The following is an 18,207-nucleotide window of genomic DNA, read 5'->3' as shown; positions in this document are numbered from 1 at the left end:
ACATAGACAATTTACACGGGCTTGAGGACACAGATAATTTCTGTAGTTTGTGTAGGCTTCACACTGCTATTTCAGTGTCAGCAAAAACAGTCAATTTGCCAGCTAATTTAAATAAATAATTTGTGTGTGGTCACTCACTCCATTTCTAGTCAAATTCCATAATGGTAGAGTCATAATTGTGCTGTATGATACAAGACTCTTTTACACTGAGCAACTTTGAGATGTTTCTCAGCAGCTCGTAAACCAAACTATACCAAAACAAACAATCTAAACCTAACAAATGAGCTCAAAAGTTACCCAAAATTAAAGATTTACCCCAAAGAGGATTTCAAATCAGCAGTTTTATTTAATCATAGCTAATGATTTACCTCTAACACTGTAAGTTAGGATGAGAAATTTGATTCCCTGTGTGTACATGTAAGTTTGATAAGAAATAGCAGAAAACGTGACCTCTTCTGGGTTTAATGTATTCTCTAAATGAAAGGAAATGTACTTTCTCTGGGTGGAAGTATTCCTGTTACAGAGATTTTTCAAGTAAAAGGGCAACAAGAACATTAGACATTAACATAGTTTGGTTTCCTAGCCATCAGAACAAGAGGAAGAAAACTGCACATTTCTGAAGTGAAATGGTAAATAGAAAAACACAGCAGTGCTAGAAGGAGTATTTTAACAGAACTTTGTGGCTGGAGTTATATAATACAGTAAGACAGTATGCTGTGTGTGTTACCTGTGTGCTGAGTGGCTGTCCGTTGCGTAGCCAGCGTATGGAGGGTCGTGGTTTACCAGCAGCAACACAACTCCAGTGAAGCCCCGAACTGATCTCCACCTCTGAGTCGCTCATCACCTGCAACCACTCCGGCTGAGCTGGACGTTTGGAGAAGAAAGACAGAGAGACAGAAAATGGCAGAAAATGAACAGAAATGCATTAAGAAAGTAAACTAAAGGTGCACTGAAAGCAACAAAACTTAAGCCCTTTTCAGACATGGAATATGTTACATTACTGGCTTCATCTACCTTATCTGTTAAAGTGATGGCTTTTTGTCATTCAGACAGACTTTTACATGAATTTTCCTCATGGCTTCATTCAGACATGACAGCACATTTACGGAATGAGCTGTGTGCTTGCACAATGTTTGACACTTGGTGAGTGAGAGGGAGCGGGGTGGGGGGGGGCGATGAGTTAAAACTTTATGATAGCAAGAGGAAGAGGAGTGTTTTCTGTTCACTCACAGGCAGCATCACGGATGGATTTTTAAACCTTGAAGCCTTAAGGACCATCATGAGCATACTGATACATTTTCACATCAGTTTCATCACTTCATGTTTTTTGATAGCCAATTCTGCGCCTGTTTTATAATATCTGTCAGTGCACGAGCATTGAATGACAGGACATTAAGTTGGGACTCTCGTTTAATTCCTATTGGCTCACATGCTGTATGTAAAGTGTTTTGCTGAATATTCACTTATTCATTTCTATTCTATTCTATTATTCTACTTACATTTATTTCAAAATGTAAGTAGATGGCTATCAGATAATAGATTATCCCTTCACTTGGGAAAAATTGAAGCCATTCTTTTTGGATCTAAAATAAAATTAGTCACCGGGTTTTAAGGTCAAAGTCAGAGAGTTCCCAATAACTGCTAAAGACAGTGTAAATTTATCTAGGCTGCATTTTAAACAGGTTTTTATCAGGTGAAAATATGATGATAACCATTATAATTCAAAGAATGAAGCTTCTAGCAAGAAAGGCTGCCTTTCTGGACAGCTCAACTCTTCACACACTAGCTGGAGCTCTAGTTCAAATTCATTTTGATTATGCTGCTATATCCTGGTACACTGGATTATCTGCAAAAGTAAAAATAAATTGATAAGGGTTATATTACAAGTCCATCCACGTACACATCTTGATCCTACACATTTCAAAAAGCTTAACTGGTTGATGGTGAAAAAAAAACCCATGTATATTAAGATGCTGCTCACTTACAAAATTGTTAGAAATATGGTACCAGATTATGGAAGTTTTTATTGGACTTTATTATTTGTAACCCACAGAAGACAATCCACAAATGTGTACCATAATACATACAATAAATATCTCGCTATCCACAAACATGTATTTTTTAATTTGTGTTGTGTAAAGTTACATCCACAAAAATCTGGAGCGATTTGCAAATACGCATAACTTACTCTGTAAAAACATATTTCAATTTCACATAAAAATGAAAGATGTTTTACAAATGTAAATAGTTTCACCACAACAAATACATTTGTGGATCCATTTTTTAACGCACAAAACGGGTTTTGCACATTTGCCGATTGCTTCCTGTCAGCTTGCGGGCCACATGACATTTGTGACTTCCCTCCTATTTATTTGTGGAAGTTTGTCCAATACGTACCACAGCAGATCTGTTAAAAGCAATCTGTAAATTGAGGTGCAGTTACTAGCTACATCAGCAGGTGGTGAGATTCCCTCACATGAGCTGACAGAACTACAGTCTGTAAGCTACTGGAAGAAGGCTGAACAGGAGTCATAGTACAACAGCAGAAAACAAGCTGCTTTCTACCAGGAGGAGAAAGACAAGGTGGAGCATCTTTATTTAACCCAAAGGTCATAATTCAGGATCGGGTTCATCATTGTCATCTCCAGGTGAGTGTGCTGTGCTTGCTTAATTACTTACTGGCGTTACCTATAGTTTTCTAACATTAGTGTTAGCTAGCTGTGGCAGCTAGCTCATGTTAGATCATTTAGTTCGGGACCCTGACTCAGAAAGTGGGTTTAGTGAAAACTCTGGGTTTTAAACCTAGCCTGCTCGCTGCGGCATATTTTCTTCAACAAACCCTGAGTTTCTCTCTGTCTCCTCCCTCTTACAGAGCCAGACACACTGTTTCATTTCCTCATTCATTCAGTCCGTAGCAAAGCGTGTATCGAAGCACATTAGTTAGCGGAGGTTTACTGTTAGAACCCTGGCTAAATCCTGGTTGGATATTAGTTTGTTACTCGTTACTTGTTATGCGCTTTCAGTCATTTCTCTGAACAGCGGTTTTTGCCCTCAGTCAAATATTACAAAGCATCAAGTCAGCTCAGAATAAAATCTCTGCATGTTCTTCTATTTTTAGAACTGACTCTGTGCACACAAGACAGCTGTCAGTTTGTTAGAACAGTTTGAATAAATGTTTATTGCACTTAACAGTAATATAAAAGGGAAATGCTTTGTAAGCTATGATTTCTCTGGTGTGTTTCTACTACATGATTATGGGAATGATGTGACTTGTGGATTTTCTCTGGACCCTTTCTTTATCTCCGTCTTGTCAGCAGCACCTTGGCCTCATTCAATTCAATTTTATTTATATAGCGCCAATTCATAACAGAAGTTATCTCATTGCGCTTTTCCTATAGAGCAGGTCTAGACCGTACTCTTTATAATATTAACTACAGAGACCCAACAAATCCCACCATGAGCAAGCATTAGGCGACAGTGGCAAGGAAAAATTTCCTTTAAGAGGCAGAAACCTTGGACAGAACCAGACTCAATGGTGGGCGGCCATCCGCCTCTTCATCTCTCCTGTCCCGGCTGTTACCATCACTGGAGGGAAGTCACAAATGTCACGTGGCCTGCAAGCTGACAGAAAGCAATCCACAAATGTGCAAAACCCATTTGCTTGTACAAAAATTGATCCACAAATGCGTAAATATCACTTTACATGTATTTTTGTGGTGAAAATATTGACATTTGTTAAACCTTTGTGTATTTTAATTTTCTGTAAAATTAAAATACATTTTTACAGAGTAAGTTATGCATATTTGCAAATCACTCCGTATTTTTGTGGATATGACTTAAAAATACGTGTGTAGATAGTGAGATATTTGTGTATTATGGTACGCATTTGTGGATTTTTTCTACAGATTGCTACATTTGTAAAATCTATAACATTTTTATGTGGAATTAAAATATGTTTTTACAGAGTAAGTTATGCATATTCGCTGTGTATTTTTGTGGATATGACCTTACACAACACAAATTAAAAAATACATGTTTGTGGATAGTGAGATATTTGTGTATTATGGTACACATTTGTGGATTGTCTTCTGTGGGTTACAAATAATAAATTCCAATAAAAACTTCCATACCAAAATACTTAATAAATTATTACTCACCACTAAGAGACAAGCATAGCTATTTTACAAGAGGTAGCTTTACAGATTTCATATGTTTTCGAAGAGAGCCTAACGGGAAAAAACACTTTCCTCTACAGTGCAGCAGTGCAGTGGAATAAACTCCCCACAAATCTGAAATTGAGTGTTTCAAAGAGCACATTTAAAGTGGCCTTAAAGAAATGGTTATAAAGTACCATGTAGCATATACAACTTTAATTTTAACTTTTAATAACCATGAAAACATGAGCATGCTGTAATAGCCACCCCACCACCTGCTATTAGTTAGTTACTTTAGTTACTTATTAGTCATAAAATAAATTAATTTATTCATTCATCCACACTGTCAATATGAATGAACATTGGAAATACATGGAGAGACTGTTGGTCAGTTTATCATTGTAAGGTTGTTGTTTTTTTTAACCTATTTTGCCCTGGTGTTGCACTGCAAGGGTAAAATAGTTTGATCTGATATAAAAAGATTAAACTTAGTTTTTTCCCAGTGTTTCCTCATTTACTAAACTGATTTTGTGCACAATAGACGATGATTGAGATAATACATTTATTACAGTTAAGAAGGCGATTTACGACATGCATTTAATCTCTCTGTCTCTCTACACGTTTTACCCTGTCCAGCCTTTATGTTAATCTGATGGCATTCAACTCAGACTTGTTGAAAGTGATACAGAAATGTTACTAGTTACTGTACATACTTACTAATGTTACTCATTGTGACTTTTAAGTAAAAGCGACCAGGACGATTATTCAGACATGAGACTGACATGTTAAACTGCCTTCAAACTAACGTAAAGGCATGCATGTCTGAAAGGAGATATCAAAACATAACTCATTAACCTGACACAATACATGCTTTGCTGCAATACAAACAGATGTTCACAGAACATATTTTCCTTCACCTTGCACATTGATGCGTCCCTGGTATGTGTCACTTCCTTCTGAATTGTAGGCTTCACACTCGTAAACCCCCTCGTCATCGAAGGAGAGCTCTGGCAGGATGAGGGTGGGAGCCTCAGCACTGGAGCCCACCTTGGACGGCATCAAACCGTCCACCTTCCTCCATCGCAGTTTGGGGACTGGACTATGAGACAAAAAATAGAGAGCTGGAGGTGAAGTAAAGGAAGAGGATGTGAAAAATGAAACAGCACAGGGACCAGATGGGATAAAGTTTAATTAAAGAAGTTTGCACATTATGCAATGATTTCAGAGTTGGAAACTTACTTTCCATAGGCGAAGCACTCTAACTGAGCGGTGTGTCCTGCTAGGGCATAGGTCTCTGCTGGGAAGCGCACTTTGATGCTCGGAGCTGACTTCCTGGGATTGGCTGAAATAAAATACGATTGCAAATATTCAGATTAAATCCCATTCAGATCGTGCACCTCTTACCTAACTTAAGAACTGAATGGGAAACTTGCACTGTTACAGTAATGTATATCTAAATATTAAACACATGCTATTTGCATACACAGTCAGCGTGTTTCTTGTTCCAGTGTTGGTGGCCTGGAACGAGATACTACTGGCAAGATAGCCATGAAATTTGGTGGATAGTCATGATCCCCAGAGGACGGTTACTACTGATTTTAGTGATCCACTGACCTTTCCTGTAGTGCTGTCCTGAACCTGGCCAAGTTTTCCACTTGTTCCAATAATATTAAAATCTAATGGTATCATTGAAATTTTGTGAATACAATAAGTTCTTCAGATGATGAACCCTGTCCATTTTGAACACTTGTAAGCCCTAACAATAGCTTAATTGTCAGTATCTCGGTTGCCCCCTCCAACATTTTCATATTGTGGGGTGACATGAACATTGTAATTGCTAGGGTCTAGTAGAAGTGCTCAACACTAAGTCTTGTTAACACTATAAATGTTAACTGTCAGCTGTTCAGAAACTATTGAGAACAGCCTTTACTTGTCCATTTTGCATTGTTGTGTTCATACCAAAGTGTTGCAGAAAAATAAATAGTTCAATCATTTTAGGTCATAATGAAACGTAGAAAGTTAAGAAATGACTCATCCAAATTGCAGGTTGTCATTATTTTAGCATTATGTTAGTCTGCAAAAGTTACTGTAATACAGTTGCACACACATAAATGCACACCCCCTCATCTTCAATGGAGGGTTTGGGCTGATATAATGCACCCTCTGGCCATCTGATGAATTCAATTGAAATTGTATAAACACAATGTTTACTTAGTAAGCAGGAAAAAAAATTCAATTAAAATGTAAAAAAAAGAAAAAAAATCTAGTCAAAATGATGGAAAAGCTGGAAAATTCTAGCATCTGGTTTGCTAACCATCACTTTCTAGTTGTAAACACATTTGAAATGTCCTGGCCAATGTTACTATACTGTAACAGTAACAGATTACTGTAGTACAGTGACATTCGCATTATGGATGGGTATCAAACCTCAACAGTTGTTGAGTTTTAAGTATATACCCAAAGTTAGAATATAATTTTAAATATATTTTTATGAAATGTATTAGGTTTGTTTTTTTCAAAACTTTACTTTGCTGAATATACATATGTTAAATATTTCATACAAAAACTTGAGGTGTAAAATTGGAATCAGCATCGAAAACATTTGAACTCAGATAACCGGGCCAGATTAATAACCAGTTAATTGCTAAATAGCTCAGTTACATCACCACACCAAATCTGTCCAGATATCTCTCTGTCCTCTGTTTGTTCATATTTAGTCATCAGTTACACACAGCCAGAGTTTCTGCAGACCTCCATGGTGAAGCTACATGTGGCTGCTAGTAGATCAGTCATGCAGCTGCAAAGCCTTCATACCATCAGACAGCACAGTGAGCTGGTTGGCCTTGCTGAAGGTGCTCTTGGTGCTGATGTCCATGTTGATGGTGGTGAAGCAGAAGTAGTTCCCGGTGTCATTTGGCTCTGCTTTGGCCAAGTACAAGTTCCCTGTTACCTGCGACACAAACCAGCGGCCATCGTCCTTCTTGATGAAGTTGGGAAATTCGTTGATTAACCAGCGGTATGACAGAGCTGGAGAGGGGAAAGGTTGGTGCAAATCACATTAATCAGTAATACAGTCAGAACGTACTGGGTTGTACTTAATGCCATCCTGCCGGCGTCAGCAGAGTCAGTTCAATGTCAAAATTAGCATTTCAAAAAGACATTTGGTTTCATATTCATCCATATTCCAAAACAGGTTAATAATTCTGCTTATTTAAGACACTCTGACTTGTTAATCACCTTTATGATCCTTATCCCAACTGTCAGCTGCAGGCTGTTGCAGGTTTTCTGACAGTTAGTTTTCAGTGAAACAAAACTATGACAAAGTGAAAATTATATTCCAGCTGACAGCACACAACTTTCTATGGTATTTAACTGTTTGTCTCATCTTCCAGGTGGTTTAAAATACTAAATAACTAGTCTGAAAGTTTTCAGGTTTTCCAGGATGCGTAGGAACCCTGAAGTAGACTGCATACCTGGGTAATGTGGAGGGGGCTGGCAGGCCAGGAAAGTTCCTATGCCTTCATATGCTGTCTGAGGACTCCTGCTGTCTGGAGGGAAGTCATGGAGGTCTGGAGAAACGTGCAAAGGTGCAAAGTAGAAAAAGAGAAAGTAACAGAAAAAAGATTATGTCATACAGATGTAACAGATGCAGTAATAATACACAACTGATACTTTAAAGTACATTTGTGGAGAGTTATAGTAAAGTAAATCCTCTGAATCATTATCGATCATCTAATGCCTTCCGTCACTGCCACAGTGACCCACTCATGGCAGCTCAAACATGTCAAAAGGTTAAAAGGCCTTTTCTCACTCACAGCCAAATTTGAGGTTAGCTGCTCGGCTGATGATGGTGCCACAGCGGTTGATGGCCAGACACTGATAAGAGCCTGTGTCTCGAATAGACTCCGGGCTACTGATCACCAGGTTGCCGGCCACCAGGGTGTAGCGCAGGTCCAAACCCAGCGGGATCTCTGTGCCATTCACAAGCCATCTGCAAGACAAAGAGCAGGGCAACCTCATAAGAACGCAGCAAACAGGAGATAATAAACACAATTGACAATTACAAGGTCAAGGTCAAAGTGTTAGAGGCTGAGCCTGACACTTTAAGAAAGAGTCTCCCTTGTTGGTAAGCTGTGCTTAAGTTGTGGTGAAGCTAGTGTTGTGGTGGTGTGTAGTGTTGGTATGAGTCTGTCACGGTGAGTGTGGCAGGTGTACGCATATAGCCATAGCTGCGGGAAAGTACATGCCGTTAAGCAGGGGTGGAAGTAACAAATTACATTTACTCTCATTACTGTAGCAAAGTTGTTTTTTTAGGTACTTGTACTTTTTTGAGTATTTAGTATTATAGTAATTTTAATTTTACTTAAGATTTTCGATCTCAAATATTGTAGCACAGTTCAAGTCGCATCTGTTACAGAGTAAAAACAAAAGTCACATGAAAAAGTCCTGATAAACCGTGTGAGAATGGAACAAAAGAAAGGAGCCAAATCAGCAGCTGCAGCAGAGAAGAAGCTGCTGGTGTATCTGCGGCCGCAAGAGAAAGAGAAGAAGAGAAAACTTTGAGGAGCGCAGTTGGACAGAGAGGCCGAGTGGACTGGTTATATTATTCTTTGAGAATGAACGAGCAGAGAATTGAACGTAGAGCAGATTGCGGAGGACTTTGCAGTGTTCAAGACTCAGCATGATGTTCAAACTCACTGTGATGGTTGTTACTCTCACTCCAGAGGAGAACGTCAACATTGCTAGGCAACGTAGCGTTGCGTGCCGTGTGTGTGTGCACTACAGGTTGTGCAAAAACTGTGCAGCTCTGTTTTTGCTGTAATTTATGTGTCTGTGGCTGCAGCCGCTGTGGAGTTTTTATTGTCCATGTTGTCTGCCTTGGTGATGCTTTATTCTGCAGTTAATTCTATAAAAAGTGGCAGGATAGCCTAAAAATGCTTGTTGCACCCGCCGTGGCGTCCATAGCTCTTTTTATTTATTGTTGGTCATTTTTGTTTAATTCTCTGAGTTTTGTCCTCTTTACAGGTTATTTCTAGCAAGGCCACACTGAGAAAGATGGTCGTATATTTATAAGTGATAATCAGTTGTTTCCACAGGCTGCAGAAGTGCTGTCTAAAAAAAAAAAGGAATGAATTATTGGTTATTACACAATTATTGGTTTGGACACAAGCGCTCTGTGGTGTCATGTGTATATGTTGACACGTTAATGCATTTTTCTTTAATTTAATAGGTCTATCATGTAACATCATCATCATATACAATTTTTTCTTTACCCTCCATCCACCACCCCTTTCCCTTTTTAAAAATGTAACACAGTAATGTTTACTCAAGGGGCATTTTAACTGACCTACTTTTTACTTTTATCTAAGTACAGTAAGTACAAGTAAAGTTTCTTTAAAGTAACAGTACTTTTACTTGAGTAAAATATTCTAGTTTCTCTTTTTCCATCCATGTATGTGAACATAACTGTATCACACAGTATTCTCAGCTAGTCTATTGTTTAATGCTTATGGAGATCCACCTCAACTTAGACATTTGAGGAAAATACCTGTGATCACCTTTAGCAGGTGTTTGCATTTAGGTAATCATCACTATTAAATTCTTTATATGAAGTGGACAAATAAAAAATGCCACTGCAAAGCCGTGAACCAGCCATAAACATGTCCAGGCTGCTAACATGACATGTTGTTGATTACAGTTAGAAATGGAAGTCATGTTTTTATATTTGCCAGTTAACTCATACAGTAGATTGTTTTCCAGTGGTCTTTCTATTGAAGTACAATATCACAACTTGTAAACTTGGGTATCATGTAACTTCTGTTAGGTTTCTATTGGTATTTACCTGTTTGTCTGCAATTTTATGGGAACTCCAGTAGGAGATTTGGAAATTTTCCCAAAGCTCCTGAGGTCTCAATGAACTTAATCATCATTAAGGTTCTTTGAAATACGTGTTCCCTAAAATTGAACACAGTTAGAGAGAGCGTGTGGTGTGTGTGTGTGTGTATGTGTTACTTACCTGTAGGAAGCAGCTGGACTGGCTCTGGCCTGACAGCTGAGGGTCACCTTGCCTTCACTCAGGCCCTCTGGGTAAATTAAACTGCTTGGCTGTTCTTCAAACACTGGCCCGCTGTCATGACCTGATACACACACATCTCCACCTGGAAACAACATTTTTAACAACACAATAATGCCAAACCCTGTGCCAGAAACTTCCCAATGGTAAGGACCTACAGTTGTGTGCTGGACAATTCTATTGTGTACTCATATACAGTAATTCCTACCACCCATAACATTTCCCATCTTGTTTTTTATTCGTTTTAACCATATTTATCAAGGTTTTTTACTCCATGACTTCTGACTTTGAAAGAGATTTGACAATCTTCCCTACTTTTGTGCTGTTTCCTGTTACTCTGTATTTCTATCAAATAAAGAGGAAAGGTTCTCTCCTCTTAAAAATGTACAGTGTATATATAAAAATATACAGTATATATACCATTGCAACTTTTTATAATAATCCATTCAATGAGCTTTGAATAAAAAGAGGGTAAATGAAATTTGGACAAAACAATACAGTTGTTCTAAATTGATTTATGGGTTAAAGAATCACATAGTACTGTTGAAATGTATTGGATTAACTTCAGCCCAATGTGAAAATTTGATTTCATATGTGATAAGCTACAGTCCCTTTTCACTCAAAACTTTATTACGCAAAAATGAATAACCCTTTATTATGTAGTCTATGATAACTGGCTTTAAATTCAGGTCTAGTGGAAGACATGCATCTTTAAGAGTGTGGTCAGTAAATACAGGTGCTGCAGTCTCTCTTTGAAGCCAGATGCAAAGAGCATTATTGTCTGCAGGAATAAACCTCACCAGAGACACTGTTGGAACGCTACAGCTTAATCATTACACAATACTTCAGCTCAGCATGAACACTGCACCAGCAGCAAATGGCAAGAAATGTATAATACATTTGGATTGTCTAAAATAAAGGAGAGATATTTACATTGTTGGAAAGGTTTTAGGTACAAAGTCTAAAGTGATGGAAAGATAACCCTATGCTACAGCTTTGAGACATCACTATAGTGTTTTAGTAGTTGGTTTCATTTATGTTCCAGAGTAGGATAATCCAAGCAAAAATTGTTAATTTAATTAATTTCATTTGAACTTTTGATATCCTCAGAAAATAAGAGCTGAGAAAGATGAAGGTACCTGAATAGTCTAAAACCTGTGTCACATTACGTATTGGTAATTCCTCCCACAATTACCTTCAGCACAGAGGAAAACACCGCATATTTAGTTGTTAAGAATCCCGACATCAATTTACCTGTCTGTCTCAGAATAAACAACATAAATGTTCTCTCTGGCATGGAAACCTTTATTCAGCTTTCAAACTGAGCATACTACAATAATATATTTTCATCCATCTGTAGCAGAAATTTTTTAAACTATATTTCCAAAAAGTTGGCAAAAGAAAATGTGAATTAGTTTCCAACAACTAGTTAAATGCAAGTATCTCAAGGTGTATCAAGATTACAGACTTACTGTAAAGCATCAATAACTCTTGCAGTGGCGGAGTGTACATTTACTCCAGTACTGAACTAAAGTACAATTGTGAGATACTTGTACTTTTCTTGACAATTTCCATACTATTCTACTTTATACTTCTACTTAACTACATTACAAAAGAAAATACTGTACTCCTACACTCCACTAGTTACTTTATAGATTAAGATTTTATATACAAAGCATAAGATCAGTTTAAAAAATATGAAGCATTGTTATAGATAAGCTATCAAACAATGTTTAAAGTAGTTTAAATTAGCTCCATCTAAACCAGCTTCATTATTGAACCAGTAATAATAATCCAATAATATGATATGTAATAATAAAGCACTCTGTTCTGCATAATGAGTGATTTTACTTTTGATCACAAAAAGTACATTTTACTGAAAATAGTTGTGTACTTACTGAATCCAGGACTTTTTACATTGTTGTATTGCTACTTCTGCTTAAAGCTGCACTATTCATAATGCTTACATAAACTAATGAGCTAATGTTGCTCCGTGTCTGCTGCATGTGTAAAGAAGCAACTCTTTGCTAACACGTTCATCATAACAACTTCATAAAGTAATGATATGTCAATGTTGTGTTTACAGCTCGGTGCCCCCAAGTGGGCAAAACATTTTTGCCTTTTACCTGTAGTGCTGTTTTTCCATCTAGATTGTTTTGGTACGAGTTGCCGAGATTTGGAGATATCGGAATATAATGGGTACTCAAAACGCCAAAAAAATACATTTGAAAAACTCTTTCCAGAAATCCTGACCCGCTTACTCAAGATAATCCACAGACCGTGTTGTAGTTTCATGTAGGAACTATTTTCATTCTTCCTACATGAAACTGCTCACAAAAAAATCTGTGGATTATGTCACACTGTAGGTAATAAAACTCAATGAAAAAGAAGATTATTGCTAATTAGAGAAAAAAAAAATGTCCAGCCAGCTGGATTGAATATTGAGGCATATTTGTTTATCAGGCATTTCCAGTTTTCTTTGCACTATTTTAAACAGCACTTAAAAACAGGTGGATGGAAACCTGCCATCCCGCAATTCAAGGCCATAGTGTGTCTTTAAATTGGCTTTTGGTTTGACCTTTTCAATACTTCCCAAACATGAGCAAAACTTTCCGCAAGTATATTCTGTATTACGTGGCTGTTCTTTGAGCAGACGGTGAGTTAAACTAGGCACACTTATAGAGACTCAACCTGCACATTGTTAGGTATAATGTGTATTGATTTGAACAGGCAGCCATCATTTTAAAAGAAACTTGTTTCTTCCCTCAAATATTTCATCTGGCTTTTTGCCAGAGGGCAAAAAAAAATGTTCCAAGACCTTGGACATGGGCTGCGAGTGTGTACAGAGCATAGTTTTTTACCCAGTGAGTTAATAGCTTTGTCAGTGCACACACATACATGTTCAAATATCTGTGATAAAACAGTGACTCACTTCCTTGCTTAGTTAGACACTAAGTCACCTCAATAGTGTAGCTTGATGATGGCAGCAGCTGCATTTTGATGAATTAATTTCGAGGTATATTTGGCTTCACTATCGGTTCATGTTGTGCAAATATTCAATCGAACAGTGCGGACAGATGAAGACTTTTCACATCTGTGTCTGTGTGTGTGTGTTTGAGCATGAACATATGCTATTTAGCTCACCACTGATCCAATGATGATATTGAACAGCATTTCTTCTGCAGAGTGTATTGTGTGCCCGGGGGGACTGAGCACACGTGACCGCCCTTTTCATTACACTGGCAGAACTTGTTAAGTCCAACATAAGCTACACCCAGTCACCATCTATCAATCATCACATTGGTGCATTATTTCAAAGCCAAGGCCCGGTGGAGAAAAGGGAAAAGGGTATTCTTGGAGAAAATCGAATCCCCTGTCCAAAACAGACCCTAAAGGCCCACAGATGAGCCACAACCCCACACATTTAATTCACTCGCTCTATCTCTCACACACAAACACACACAAACACTTTTGTGAGTTAAATATTTTAACTATTCTTTTAAGGTATGGTTATGGTGCAGTGATTAAATTATTTCCTAGCCAAGAATACTTCCCAATAGTTCTGTGAACTGTGTTCAGATTCAATATATCAGTGAACTAGGAGGACATTTGGGGGCACTATTGGGTGCTAAAGCAAAATGAGGGAGAATATTTTGAACTTGTACTTTGGCTCAAAGCTATTACTAATTATAATTCCGTTTTGTGGCCAAAATTCCTTGTCAAAGTGTTGATTTTTTATTTTGTTAATATTATTTTATTATTCAAGGAAAGAATAAAAAGGTCTTTGGGAGTACATCAGAAATGTTCCTTTAGCCTCCAAGTCTGAGTGGGCAGGCTGGTGTATTTGTTGGATTGACAGCTGAGCTGGCAGATGCCATGTGTGCCAGTAACTGTAGCATAAAAGCAGAGGACACTCAGCATTTTGTTAGCATTGGTTCAAGAATTGAAGAATAAGAACCACATCATTTAGCATCTATACTGACAAGAGCCGTCACGTTTTAGCTGAAATTTGAGCTGCTGTTTGAATGTGGGGAAAAAAATTTATATTTGACCTCTAATCATTTGAACTTACAATGTGGATGTTGAATTCAAAATTCACACTGTATAAGTCGTGTCTTGTACTCCATCAGGGAACATGGCCCATTGTGTATCCTTGGCTACTGTTGTTCTCTACTAACACTAACAAAATGGGGAAGACTATAGCAAACTGTGTGGAACAAATAATCATGAGAGCTGAATAAATCATCACAGAATATGAACTAGGCTGTTTGCTGACTTCGTAAGATGCAGCTGCCTTACAGTAAAATGAGGATTTCACTGAATAAGTGAGTTTCCAAAATAGAAATAAAAAAAAGTCTAAATATTGCAAAAAAAAGTTGTTACACTGTGGTGGAAAAGTTGGTGAATACAAACAAAATGTAACAAAGTGCCATGAAAACAAAATTAGCAAATAAATCATGACGTACATGAAGCATGTGACTTAAACAGTGACCATCAAAGATGAGATGAAAGATGATAAAAACATCAGATCTCTCTAGGCCGATGAGGAGACTGTAACATTCCTCTAATTACATGAAATAAACAGAAAAGATTTTTCATCATTTGGGATTTGATTGGCGCTCTTTTAATATGTCATTTCATTGTGTCCTCTTCTTTTGCAATGGTTTAATGGCACCGGCTGGAGAATTAGCACTAAACCTAGTTCTGATGTTAATCAGAAACACCAACACTGATTCTGTGTGTGTGTGTGTGTGTGTGTGTGTGTCTTAACGTGGAGCTTACCGACAGCCTCCTTCAGGGCCACTGAGCTGAGGACCAGCAGACACAGCAAGCGCACCATCATCTGGATCCAGCTGGATTACAATAGGATCACAAACAGATCAGGAGCAGATGGGATCAAAACCTGTTCACCTTATCACACAGGAAGAGTAGGCAACCTGGGCCTGTGCAGGAAAAAGAAGAACAAGATTTCATGAAAACTCCTGTAACTCTATGGAAGAATTGAATCGGAAGAATTTAATTAATTAAGTATTGAGTGCTTAAATAAATGTAATCAAAGTTGACATCAATAAAATTCCCTGGTCTTCTTGAGCAAGGAAAGATTACAAATAACATTTTAGCCATTTCAGTCAAACTCTGGTCATAATAACACAAATCATTTTTATGTCCAACTTTGCATTCTGTTGAGGCAGCCTTGATGACTTATTACCACATGTGTATACATAGTAATGTAGCCTACATACATATTCTCCAGAAACATTAATATATTTTCCTTTCAGGTTGTTATTGTCATTCTTTATTATTTAATAATCCAATTACCCAAATAAATAAGATCCATTCGAGTTTTGTTCAACTACACCTTTTCCCAATGGTCAAGCCCCTCCCACCCCCACCTCCATGAAGACAACCCCGCCTTTATCGGCTCTGATTCACTCAATATAAAGAATTATTACAATTCTCCATGCACCACATGGCCTGACTGGCTCATTTACTGAGTCAAACACACACACTCACATCACTGTCAGTCTGAACTCTCACACAAACAGCTGAGAGAGAAGGGGAGGGGACAGCACTGGAAGAATAAAACAGGAAGGGGATGACAGAGAAACAGGGGGATCAAAAATACAAGTGGAAGATCTGACATAAAAACCATGGGAATGGAAGAGAAAGGGTGCACAAGAGGAAGCGTAAAAGCAGGAGCAACAGACGGATAAAGAGAGAGGAGGCAGGGAGATTAAATAAAATAGAGGGAGACAGAGATAGATATCATGTAACTCCAAATGACCCCTCGCTGTCTATGCATCACAGAGTACGATAGAGTGCCTTCAGCTCAGTGCTTATCACAGGCAGAAAGCACATTAGATATTTTGCTGAAGTAAAAGTGTGACACTCACCTGCTCACTGAAGTACTGAAAGACTTTGGCTAATATCACCACTGCAGGCCTCCATGCTGAATTCTGCTAAAAGTGTTTTTCATATCGGTTGTAGGATGTCACTATTAACATGAGCTGGCAGTAATGTTGGAGAGTCACATTTACATTTGAGACATTAAAGATACTGGAGCCACCATGCTTTGGTTTGGCTTTGGCTGGACTGGGTTTTGAGTGACAGGAGGTGAACAACAAGTTCTCATGTCTAATTGAAAAAATAGGTCATTTGTCAGTGCCATTTAAAATGATTCATGTGACTGTTTTCTCATACATGTGACCATCAATCATGCTACTTCCACCTCTGCTTCTGAGAGATCATCAATCATTGTTTGTATAACCACAAGAGGCTGCTTGTCAATAAAATGTAAACATAGTTCATTTTAAATGTTTAAGCAAACGACCAATGAGCAATGCTAGCAGCTCTATGGATGCCAAGGTTGGTTGGTCTGTCAGTGGGTCCACCACTTTGGTACAGACTGAAATATCTCAACGACTATTGGACAAATTGACGTGACATTTTGTACAGACATTCATGATGCCCAGAGAATGAATCCTACTGAATTTGGCGATTCCTTGACTTTTCCCGTAGCACCATTAGGAGGTTGACTTTTTTAGTTTTTAGTGAAATGTCTCAACGTATATTGGATGGATTTCACTTGGAACTTTGCATCAATATTCATGGTGCGCAGAGGATGTAGCCTTAAGACTTTGGTGATCCCCTGACTTTTCTTCTAGCACCACCACACTAATCCTAACATTCTAGAGCGCACGGACATGCTGTTAGGAGCTTCTTAAAGCCGGCTGTCTGTGGTGCTGAAGATGATGCTGAATACACTTTAAAGTAATTTCACATATGTAACATGCCCTTAAGACATGCTATATACTAAAAACACATACATCACAAAGTGTATATGTTGTGAACCATGCAATAGAAATGTTGTATACAATGTTGCTACAAAGCTTATTGTGCAGCTTTCATCTTGCTGCTCTTTACGATTCATGTTACTGGGTGGAAGTCAGTTTAAGAAAGTAAACTTTGATTTTTATCTCTATATACCGGCCCCTCCCCGTTGATTCAGTGATTTAGAAATAGTGATGCTGAAAGCGAGAGGCATCTCATGCTTTAATATAACTTCATGAATAAGATCCGTTTGCTGTTGTGACTGGAATCTTGATGTAGAAATACACACACACACACACACACACACACACACACACACACACACATTATCTCTCTCTTTCCATCCCACTGTGTTAAAGGTATCATTGCCATGCACAGTTAGCATAGCCAAAGAATCCGCAAACTACAATTTCACAGATAAAAGTGCATCATGGTGGTGTGTTGTATGCTGTTTATTTCACTGTATTATCACCTCTGTTACTGTGATGATATGCCTCAGAGTAGAAATGTGGCAATCCTGTTGTCACTATCCCATTACTGTACATAGGCGACGCAAATATGATTTGCTTATAAACATCTGCAACCGACAAACATCAAGCAAAACACCATGATCAGAGCCTGTGATGAGGCACTGTGTGGAACAACATGGTACTGTAAAAGGTGGTGCCGCAGTAAGAACCTGTTGACTGCAGCTCTTTTTCTAACAGCTCACTGGCTTCTCTTCCTTTTACCATTTGTCCATGCAATAGTTAAAACTGGAAATACAAGAAACACAACAGGAGGCATTTAGAGAAGGGCCGGGGGGGAGGGCAAATAGAAAGAAGAGTGGAGGAAAAGGAGTAAAGGAAGAGGAGGAAAAGGGCAGTGGTGGAAGAAGTATTCAGATCCTTTACTTAAGTAAAAGTATCAATACCACACTGAAAATACTTCACTACAAGTAAAAGTCCTGCATTCAAAACATTAAAGCAGTAGTTAAGCAGTAAAATGTTCCCTGTCAGTGTTATATACATATATATATATATATATATATATATATATAAATATATATAAAACTTTGTCCTTCACCCTTCGCGGGTGGTCTCATCCTTCAAGCTCGGGTCCTCTACCAGAGGCCTGGGAGCTTGAGGGTTCTGCGCAGTATCTTTGCTG

General features: G+C 38.1%; 1 protein-coding gene across 3 annotated transcripts in view; it reads right to left on the bottom strand.

Moving 5' to 3' along the window:
• The window catches only part of cntn2 (contactin 2), a 75,389-nt gene that overhangs the window by 30,378 nt on the left and 26,804 nt on the right, over positions 1–18,207 (bottom strand). For 2 of the 3 annotated variants that reach the window (XM_044212957.1, XM_044212950.1), the window contains exons 2-9: positions 15,010–15,080; positions 10,171–10,312; positions 7,970–8,145; positions 7,628–7,723; positions 6,969–7,181; positions 5,394–5,496; positions 5,072–5,253; positions 728–864 (exon numbers count right to left, since the gene is read on the bottom strand). In XM_044212957.1, coding sequence (XP_044068892.1) covers positions 728–864; positions 5,072–5,253; positions 5,394–5,496; positions 6,969–7,181; positions 7,628–7,723; positions 7,970–8,145; positions 10,171–10,312; positions 15,010–15,070 — 1,110 coding nt within the window. In that variant the 5' untranslated portion in view covers positions 15,071–15,080. Of the gene's footprint in view, positions 1–727; positions 865–5,071; positions 5,254–5,393; positions 5,497–6,968; positions 7,182–7,627; positions 7,724–7,969; positions 8,146–10,170; positions 10,313–15,009; positions 15,171–18,207 lie in introns of all 3 variants that reach the window. The other variant, XM_044212946.1, reaches the window with a different exon arrangement.

Source organism: Siniperca chuatsi, linkage group LG2, assembly GCF_020085105.1.
Source record: "Siniperca chuatsi isolate FFG_IHB_CAS linkage group LG2, ASM2008510v1, whole genome shotgun sequence".
Classification (NCBI taxonomy): domain Eukaryota; kingdom Metazoa; phylum Chordata; class Actinopteri; order Centrarchiformes; family Sinipercidae; genus Siniperca; species Siniperca chuatsi.
The sequence above is the reverse complement of the archived record's forward strand: the minus strand, read 5'-3'. Positions and strand labels throughout refer to the sequence as shown.